The sequence below is a fragment of the Fukomys damarensis genome, unplaced genomic scaffold (genome assembly GCF_012274545.1).
Source record: "Fukomys damarensis isolate Sample0158 unplaced genomic scaffold, DMR_v1.0_HiC HiC_scaffold_36, whole genome shotgun sequence".
Lineage (NCBI taxonomy): Eukaryota > Metazoa > Chordata > Mammalia > Rodentia > Bathyergidae > Fukomys > Fukomys damarensis.
The window spans coordinates 32,708,621-32,719,376 of NW_022900948.1; the positions used below are offsets into that span (position 1 = coordinate 32,708,621).

At 41.3% G+C, this 10,756-nt stretch overlaps 1 protein-coding gene across 4 annotated transcripts in view; it reads right to left on the reverse strand.

Moving 5' to 3' along the window:
• The window catches only part of Astn2 (astrotactin 2), a 770,953-nt gene that overhangs the window by 373,126 nt on the left and 387,071 nt on the right, over window positions 1-10,756 (reverse strand). For all 4 annotated transcript variants that reach the window (XM_010639452.2, XM_010639450.2, XM_010639451.2 and 1 more), the window contains one exon: window positions 4,156-4,306. In XM_010639452.2, coding sequence (XP_010637754.1) covers window positions 4,156-4,306 — 151 coding nt within the window. The remainder of the gene's footprint in view (window positions 1-4,155; window positions 4,307-10,756) is intronic.

Below are 10,756 nucleotides of genomic sequence, written 5' to 3' on the forward strand. Positions count from 1 at the left end.
AAAAAAAAAAAAAAAAAAAAAAAAAAACAAGAGATAAAACAATGTAATGTTATGACCTTACAGTTCTATAGGTTGAAAGTTCAACACAAGTCTTCCATGGCTCCAATAAGTGCCTGCAGTGCTGTGTTTCTCTCTAAAGGTGCTGGGGTGAGTCAATCTTTGCTTCTAGAGACCCCTTCTAGAAACCCATTCTAGAGACCCCTTCTAGAGACAGTCCTTAGCTTGCAAGCTTCTTCCTTATCTTCCTAGCTAGCTCTACGACATCTCTCTCATGTACCCATCTGCTTCCTCTTCCACATTTACGGACTCCTGTAACTACATTGGGAGCACCCTGATAATCTAGGATAATCTCCTCTTTTAAGGTCTGCTGAGTAGGAATCCTAATTCTGTATGCAAATTTAATCCTCCTTTTCATTATGTAGGGCAACATAATGTATCCACAGGTTCTGGGGATCAGGATATTAAGACATTAAAAACCCACCACACAACTCATATCTATATTCATAATGAGCAACTATTTTCACAGGAATAAATTATTCTGAAGGAATGTCACCAAAGCAGAACAAGAAAAACAAGTAAAGGAAGTCAGATGTTGTATTTCACTTTGTGTTTCTGAAGTTGGGGTCTAGATAGAAGGTAAAAACTATATTAATAATTTTAACATAATAGAAGAACCTCTGATGTGTTACAGATTTAGCTTCTCTCACACCCACAGAGTAGTAAAGATCATTTAAATTGAAGGAGGAAAAAAATGTTGAAAGTCAAACAAGATAACCTTGTAAGTGCTAGTGAGCCTCCTTAAAGAGAACTCTATGCTCTGTTCCCATCAGGCCAATCACATGGGTAGCTGAAGGGGATGAAGGACTGGAGAAAATCAGGTGAATTCCAAGCAAGAGGGTCTGCACCTTACTTGCCAGATAGCATCTGGTTGAGGGCAGGTATAAGTTAGTGTTGTTTCCTGACAAAGTTGCTGAATGCAAATACTTTCAGACAAGTCTAGATCAAGAAGGCTGTAAACAGCTTCTCTAAGATCCTTAGCCTGGGGTAGAAAAGCTGTTGGGACATTCCTCATGACCTCAGGAGGGTTGGAAAGCTATCTGATGGATAGAGGTAGCTGGCTATGAGTGAACTTTTGGTGGAATGGAGTAGTATCAAGCAACAGATATCAACATGGGCCACACACCTGTCAATAAGATGGGAACAAAAAAGTCCTTATACATATAAGAAAAGAGAGTGATAGACAGTAGTCCTAAGGGACAGCAGAAACAAAACCGAGAGGTGAAGGCAAAGCATCAACTATCCTTTGGCCACCTATGCTTTAAGGACACATCAGTTCATTTGGACTTAAATGTTTAGGAAAAGGCAATAGATAAAAAAAGCTAAAATTGACTAGAATTAAGTGTCTGCTATTAAAGAACAGAGCAGAACTGAAAATAATGTTTAGCTGTATAAGCATTATAGAAAAATATCCTGTGCTTCTAAATATATACTGTATATAAATGTCAGCGATGTGGTCTTACGCAGAAATAGCACTTAGTAAATCCTGTATCACTGCAAGTTGTACTTTTTTTTTTTTTTTTTTTTTTTTTTTAAAAAAAGACAGGGTCTCTAGGTAGTTGAGACTGATCTAGAACTCACTATGTAGCCCAGGCTGGTCTCGAACTCACAGCAATCCTCCCGCCTCAGCCTCCCGAGTGCTGGGATTACAGGTGTGCACCACCATGCCCGGCTGTACTTTTTCTTATTTTGCAGGAAATCTACAAGTTCAAGAATTGTCACCTGTAATCCCAGCACTCGGGAGGCTGAGGCGGGAGGATAGCTGTGAGTTCACCAGCCTGGGCTACATAGTGAGTTCCAGATCAGTCTCAACTACCTAGTGAGACTCTGTCTCAAAAAAAACCCCTTCAAAATATTAGAAAATAAGACTAATAATGTCAAGGCAAATTCCATAGCTCACCAATGACCAAATCAGATGTTAAGAACAATGCACTTAGACCAATATTCTTTCCATGGTTCTTTTTTATATCTCTTCTCAGCTTCAGCGAGAAAGAACCCACAATGGCCCTGGTTCTAAGAATGATGCTTGGGGCTGGGTCTTGGTCCTTTCTCTGATACCTAGTGGCCAAGACCTCAGAAAGTCACACTACTTCTTGAGTCTCTTTTCTTCATCCACAAGGGAACCTGTAGTCCAGATATGTTCTGAGTGTGAATTATTGGCTGTAGACATGCTTTGAGAATTTAAGTGTTTAAAAATAATTATTTTTATGCCAGATGGACCTTCTCAGAAGGGAGGCATGGAGAAAAAGTTTCATTTTGTAGGCATAATAAAGAATACAGAGAAATAAAAGATATTTTAAATCTCAGGGTACAAGTGAAGGTATCAGCCTGTCTATTCTGTAGAGCTTGACTCGCATCCATTAAATTCTGGAGTTGAAGTTTTAACATTAAATCCTTAATCAAGAAAGGAAGGTCTCTGAGAACCTCGTCAGACCACTGAATTTTCTGTTAACCTCCAGGGAACGACTGTCCTTTCCTTCTGTCTTTTTATCTTCCCATTTCATGTTAATGAGAGAAAAAGAGAGACAACCGCCACCACAAGTACATGCACACACACACACTTCTGCATTCAGAGGTTTCATTCTTTGTCGACAACCATTCTAAAGGGGAGGGGACTTAATTATTTCTGGAATGAGAACTGATGCTAAAGAGGAGAGAAGCAGACAACTTAATCCTTTCAGAAAGTCAGATTCATGCTTTGGAGCCAACATGGACGTGGAACATTCTTTTGACTTGTTTATCCATGGACTGACCCCAAGGCTTGTACATATCCCTCCTACTCTCTCTGTGCCTCAATTTGCCAATATGTGAACTGAAGCTTTGGGTAGCAGTATTCTGAAGTAGACGGCTGCTGGAGAATACCAACCGGGATGCACCTTGAGACCATAATGCTAAGTGAAATAAATCAGACACAGAGGCTTAAATATTCTAGTTATCCTTATATGAAAACCCAAAGTATAAGTGATTTAAAGAGTGAAAAATGAAAGATAGATGAGAGGAAATGAGGACATGAGAAGGGTTCCTGGGGACGTGGAGGTGACAAAAATAAAAAGGACTAAGGTGTAATATGTACATATACCAATTTCCCACAATGAATGTATTTATTATGTATTGCAAACATGTGCTAATAAAAATTCCAACTGTCCATCCATCTTTGAATCTAACATATATTTTCATTGTGTCATCTCCCTCTAGATGATTCTTTAGCCTGATCTCCTGGTGAAGACCATTTTCCCAGCTACTGTACAGGTGTGTTAGGGGCCACTTGTATAATCCACTTTACTTGGGTCTCATCTGAAAAATCTTAGTCTACAGCAGGCATTCCCAACCCTTCTTCCATGCCCTCCTTTATTTTTTCTTTATTTATCAAGCTAGGTATTATTGGGTTGCTGAGCAGAATCATCAGATTCTCTGGGTTCTCCCTCAGTTCTAGAGATAAATTCTAGAACCAATCTAAGCTTGAACTATCACCAATGATACCATAACTATTGGCATTGAAGACAGAAATGAACCCTCAAAAAGCTTCTCTATAGGGGAAAGAAGGAGAAGACACCTGAAACATGTCCACTTGTTTTCTCCAATGCCTGGGACAACAATTCCCTCTTTAAAGAAAGAATAACCCAAGCAAAGGCCATGAGTCATTAAACAGGCAGCATGTTCAAAGAACACCTCAATAACACCTCTTTTGAAACCATTTTCAGTATCAATTTCTTAAACAAGCCTATTCAAAACTTAAGGTCTCAGCTGAAACTTTCTTTTCTGGACCACACCAAACCACCTATGCCCTATAAAGTTTGCATCTCATTGACCCCTAGTAAGTTCACAAAGATAAGGCATGCTCTATTGTACCCTTGAAGGGAATGTAAGCTTCCAGAAGCCAGGGCCTCTCCATGACCTGTTGTATGGTAGGCACTTAAGTTATAATATTCTCCTCCCAACAACTCCAAGAGGTGGGTTTAATGTTGCCATTTTACAGGTGATGTGATCACAACCAAAGGCTACATTAGCAGGAGCTACAAGCAGTGTAGCTCCTTGGCCTGCTGCTTTTTACACAGAGAGGCCAAAGCAGGTGACCTGGTCATCAAGGTGGACACTCACCACACATCCTGAGGAGTCCACCTGGCGGTCAGACACGCACTTGAAGTTGCGAGTGCAGCCCCCGTTGTTCCGAGAACAGTCACGAACAGGCCCGAAGGAAGACAACAGGTCATTGATGGTTTCAAAATACGTGGACAGCATTGCTTCTTCCCTTGGAGAGAAAGGGGATGATTAAATCCCAGAAATATCTGCATTGCTGGATTAAAAACTGATGTGAATTGATTCATTATATTTGAAATCATTTATTTTATGTGTAACTAAGAAAACAACAACAATAAATACTTGTAAAAATCAATAGATATACCATTCTATAGCATGGTGTTTAAATCTTGCTATGTTAAAGAGAAATGGACTTAGAATTCTGTCCTTTATTTCACTCATACTCATAATTTTGAAAGGTAGGTATAAGAGTTTTATTTTGCCAATGGGTCTTTAAACTGTGGCTTAAAGAGGTGATGTGTCTTGCTGAAGGCCACCCAGCTTGTAATGTGACAGAAATGAAGTTTGTACCAATTCCAAGTCCAAAGATAGAGCCATTCTACTACACAGCTCTGAACTTGATTGTGTCAGTTTTTTAAAGTTCTAGAGTTCCCTATAGCAGCTCTAGGACTGCTTGCAGCCTTATTACTTCAGCTTCATTATTTCAACCTACTATTCAATTTATAAATTTCAAGATTATTTTTCAGATGATTGCATATAAGTCATATTATCAAGGTTGGCAGTGACAGCTGTTGGGAAGGTCACGAGGCTCCAGGGAAACACATGAGTATTCCCAAATGAGGTTCCCAAAAGGTAAGAGTCGACTAGATACCATAATCCATAGATCAGCCAAAATTCTCTAAGAATTCTCTAAGATGGTTACAATAACGCAGGGAATAAAGGTGAAAGTTTCTTATGCTATTTTTTGGAGAAAGGACCTCAAATCTGGGATATCCTTCAATGGAGGTTTGCATGATTCCTGAAACTGCAGGGACACCACAGGCAGTGGGAAGAGGTACTATCTCCTTCTATAATGTGTGGCTAAGGAAGCCCAGAGCTGTGACAGAAGGAAATGGTTGTATGTACACAGGTAGCAGGGAGAACTGGGGAGCATTACCAATAATGTCTTTGGGCCATACTTTATATTCTTCCCTTCTTGGGCTGGGCGCTCCAGATTGGAATCTTCTAATTCATTTCCTGCCTCCAATCTTATCTCTTTCTTTTCCATTTTTCATACTGACTACAAGTGAACCTGGTGAGTTCAAGACCTGAGGAGATAGTACTTTGATCAACAGCATTTCAGTACTTACAGAGGATCTACATTAGTTGCCTTGGCCTTCAAGGCTTCTCATAACCTGGACTCTGGCTACGCATCCAGCTACCATTATCTTGTTCTCATACTTTCTACTTACTAGCCACATGCCTCTTTCCATTCCTGGAACACAGAATCTTAGGTTTAGTGCCCTGAACATAGTCTCTGAAATGCAGTTGTGCATAGGAATAGGATGGAAGAGCCCTCTTGGGAGCTACATCTGTACAAAGTGATGGGGGAAGGATCCAAAAAACACTTACAAGGTGAATTTGAAGACTCAGCTGATCTTGTGGGGATCTCTTGAGCTGGGATGGTATTTTATGGATGTCTCAAATTAAGGTAAGTGATCCAGCTCTTTACATGCCCACCTAAGTCTGTCACTGGCTGAAGGCTGCTGTCTACAAGTAGGTGTCCTTGGGTGATGCAGCTCCCTGTGGCAGAAGGCAATGCCCAATAGGAGACAAAGCTGTGGGCTAACAGCCCATAGCTTGGGGAGGGCTGGGTCAGCCCTAAAGTGGGTACCTAGATCAATATATATAGCTTGGAAATTCCCTATCCAATTTGTTTGGGACCAGAAGTGTTGCAGACTCAGGGGTGCTTTGGATTTTGAGATATATGCTTAGACTTTACCTGTTGAGCATCTTTAAACCTAAAATCTAAAGTGATCCAAACATTGAAACTTTTCGAGTAATATCATACAGCCTATACCTTCATCACACCAGATCTTTCATCATGTTCTGCTTTTGTCTGAGATGTTTATCTCAGAATTCTCTTCCACATGAAACACTGATTACCCTTGAAAACCATTCATATCCGTTTATATATTGCACATGCTGTGAAGTGCTGACTGTGCATTAGGCACTATTCTATACAGAGGGGATACAGCAGTGACATTGGACGGGTCTTACCACAGGGCTGACTGACATCTGAATTGTGCAGCCTTTTCTACTATCTCTCATTAGGATGAATTTCTCTCCTTTTGAGCACATTTTTAAAAAAATCTATTATCTTATTGATTTTAATTACCGGTCCCATGTTCTCCCAGAGTTTGTAAATTTTCCCAGGGAAGGTCTCAAGATTTTCTCACCCTCTTTAGTCCCCAGCACAGGTTGCAGAGGAACATGTGCTAGGTAAATGTTTTCAAATGAAGTAAAGAAAAAAAAATAAAGATGCAGTCCCCACAGAGCAGTCCTTTTACCAAGAGGCTGCCCAAGTGGCAGGGTCCCCCTCTCAGCGACTCTGAGTTCCCATTAGAAATTCTTCATAGCAGAGGCTGTTAGGATGAGACAAAGGAGAGTGTGCAGAGAGGGATGGCAGATTATCCATCACTTAATAATTTTGTACAGCACAAGGTGACACTAGGTGACAGGTGTATGGGGAGAGAGAATTAACTGTTCCTGCAATGAAGCTCTGAGAAGATATGCCAGTTTTGAATCATGGAAACACTTGAGGATCCTAGGAAGATATTAAGGCTATTAAAATATTAACACCCTTAGAGAGATAAGAAATAGAACATGAGAGGAAGAGATAAAGACAAAGGGAGAGAGAATCTGAGAGGGGGGAGAACAAGAAAAAAGATAAATGCATGTAGAAACTGCTAGGAGAAAGAAGAGAAACAGAGCCAGACATATACAAAGGTATCAGAAGAAGATGAACAGATGGAGAAAGATAAATGGACTATCAAGTAGAAAAGGAGAGGCACCCAGAGAAGTATTTTGCAGGGACTAAAATACAGGAAAATAGAAGACGATGTATATGAAAAAGGCAACAAAATGAGAAAGATTAAGAAAAAAACTAAGGGGAAATTATAGGAGTAGAAAACAGTCAGGTATACAGAACAGATATGTAAGTGTACAGAGGAGAGGGAAGCAAGAAAGGGGAGAGGAAAGGGATTCAGAAACAGAAAGACAAAAAAAAAATGAAAGTGGAGAGACATCAGGTGGAAAAGAACACACAGACATAGGGAGAAGAGACCTAGAACAGAGAGAAGCACAAAGGAGAAGAACAAGTGAAAAATATCATCTTCTTGGAGAATCCAGTGATGGCTCAGTATATACAAATAAGGAAACTCCTAGCCTTAAAAAAAAAAAAGAAAAAAGATTCAGTTATGTGTTGGGAGCACTACATAAAACACAAGGACTTGACCTAAGGGCTGTTATTAAACCAGGATAATTGATTATGTCCTGGAGGGAAATGAAGAATCTGAGTACCAAGAGAGGAGTTTACAGCAGATAGTGGCATTTTCACAACCTGTGGGTTTAATTCACCATCTCAGCCTGTGTCAAGGGCTGAGTCTGCTGGATCTTACAGCTGCCCCAGTTTTAGGGTGTTAGGGATCAGTGGGACAGTATGGGGGCAGAGATTGGTTGGATTGAAGGATACAGGGGCACGGGAGAACTGGGTGAGTCATCTGAGTCTGTGTCATCACCATCATCTTTATCATTTATGATTTCCTGAGCACCTACTATGTGCCAGGCTCTTTCCTTGGGTTATTTCTTTTTATTTTTATAATGTCACAATTTTCCTCCTTGTGGACACTACATGGGTTCCAGGTCTTAGTGCAGGCAAGGCCAGACTGTGTGCACAGATCTGCCTGACTTCCAGTCCTATGCTTTTTCCATGCCACAGTTAGAATGTCATCAATTGATCTGTGTCCTGGGCAGGACACAGCTCTCCTTTTGTGAAATCCAGACACCATGTTAGTTTCTGTCTGCCTTAGGAAGAATGAAGAGGAAGAGCTGGGCCTGTGCTTTCTTTATGTCACCTGCAGCCTCTGACTCCTGGCTTATGCTTTGGGGTCCACAATAGCCTCAGCACACATTGGAATAAAAGGGGAAACACAGTGTATGCATTTCCTAGAGCTGCTACAGTAAGTACCATGAAGTGAGTGCCTTTAAACAGCAGAATCCCTGTCACAGTTCTGGAGGTGAGACACCATCCAGAGCCACGGTGCTGGCAGGGCCATGGTCCTTCTGCTGGAACATAGGGAAAAGCTTTCCCCATCTCTGCAGAGCTCCTTTTGGTTCTTAACAAATGCTTGGCTCTCCTTTCTATGGCTTGTGTTTTCACAACACCAATATCTGCCTCCATTGTCACAAGGCCTTTCCTGAGTGTACCTTTGTGCCCTCTCCCCACCACTTTTTCAGTACCGAGGATCCAACTCAGAACCTAGCACTTGTGAAGCAGGTGGCAGAACCACTGAGCTAAATCCCCGGCCCCTCCTCCTCCTTTTGAAAGGCCACCATTGCTGTGATGTGCAAGCTTTTGATACACCCAAAATTCATATAGAAACTTAAATCACCAATGCAGCAGTAATAACATGTAGATCCTTGGAGAGAGGAAGAAGTCATGAGGGTGGAGACCTTGTGGATGCTAGTAGTGTTCTTACAAAAGAGCTCACCAGACAATGCTCCTGAGTATGCCTTGACCATGAATCCCCAGAACTGTAAGAAATAAATTTCTATTCTATAAAGTATTCAGTATGTGTAGTTTTTTATGGTAGCACAAAGGAACTAAGTCAATCTTCTTTGGATTTAAGGCCATGAAAAGCTGAAGTTGGTGTGGGAGTTAGGATATAAAGCTATGTATCTCCAATTTCAGAAGCCACAGACCCTCTTCCTACATTTCTGCTGAACTTCACCCTCTCATCTCTAAATTGGAAAGAATATCTGTCTTGCTCCCAGCCCTATAGATTATTGTAATGATAATAGCATAATATCTAGCAATGTTTTCCAAACCCTAAAATCCAGTGCAAATTTATTCAGCATTCATTCATTTGATAAATAATTGAGCAAGTACTGTATGCCAGGTACTGGGTGATTATTCTGGCTTCTCTTTGGCCTCTTTGTAACCTCATTCTGCATCTAAGTCAAAGCATTGTCTGAAATGATTCTAAGTATTTCTCTGGCCCTCACATACTAATCCTTTTTCTTTTCTTTTCTTTCTGACAATACTGAGTTCAAAATGGAGTTATCCAAACCCTACCGAGCTGGGTAAGGCAGCTGTCTCCTCATTATCAGCCTGGCCACGGGTGCATGCGTCATGGGGTTCCATTTGGCTGAGTCAGCCCGAGTCCCACACAGGGTGAGCATTAGGCAGGGCAGCCTGGAACAGATGCTGACATGTCCCACTGCTAATAAACACCAGGACAGGTCTGTGTCACCACAGAGGGGTGTGAATGGATGACTCAGAGCAGAGACAGTGACAAGCCCCCCACAGATACACACTAATCACTCTCTGGTAACAATCAGCAACTGTGTTTCCTGAGCCCTAGAGGAAGTGGAAGAGGGGACAACCTTAATAGGACTCAGGTTCTCTTCTTCCCCAACTGCCTTAGGGTCTAATGAGCCTTCTCAGCACCCAGTTTCTTGGGCCACCATGTAGAATAGCAGATGAAGGGCAGATGCGTCTGGAGGCAGACAGCTGTGTGGCAGAATTGCAGCTTCACTCACTGTGAGATTTCAGGCAAGTCCCTTATATCCTGAGCTTCCTTTTTACATCTGAAAAAATGTAGATATCAATACCCAGCTATCAAAGTTAACATGGGAAATAAATTATATATGTTAAGTGCCTAGCACTTGTAAGTGTTAACAGCTAGTAGTAATTAGCACTGTTGGAGTGTCCCTCAAATTTGCAAGAAGCACATCTGGAGAACGTAAGGAGCTCCATATAAGAGATGAAAAAGAGGACCCTGTGTGCCCCATCTGCTCATTTAAAATGTTTCAGTGATGTGTAATCTGTTCTGGGCGCTGGACTGCTTCCTGGGAAATACAGGAATGTATGTATTACAGCATGCACTGGGGAGGCAGGAAAAATTAAACCAGCAATATAAGTGACTGCTTTACAAAGATTAGTTAATAAAAAGCTTCTAGGGAAGGGGCAGCGATGAGGTGGCACAGGCCACAGGAAGGTGAATTTGAGCTTTCTCCAAAATCAAGCATTCTGCAACAGTAGTGCTACTTGCCCATTTCCACTACTGATCTGTGCAGCAATGCAAACTGAGAAGGGCTGGCCCTTTCCTGTGATGCTTATGGAGGGAGTCGCCCTTCCAGGGGAGAAGTGAACGATATCATGGTGATACTAACAATAACAAGAGCTGATATCTAGTGGGGATTTATAATAACTTTGACTTCGCAGGGATTATTGCATTTAATTTTTGTCATAGCCCTGTGGGATTGTGTTACTATCCATATTACTTTATTTAAAAAGATACAGAGCCTGGGATTTAGCTCAGTGGTTCCGCCACCTGCTTTGCAAGCACAAGGTCCTGAATTCGATCCCTGGTATCAAAAAAAAAAAAAAAAAAAAAAA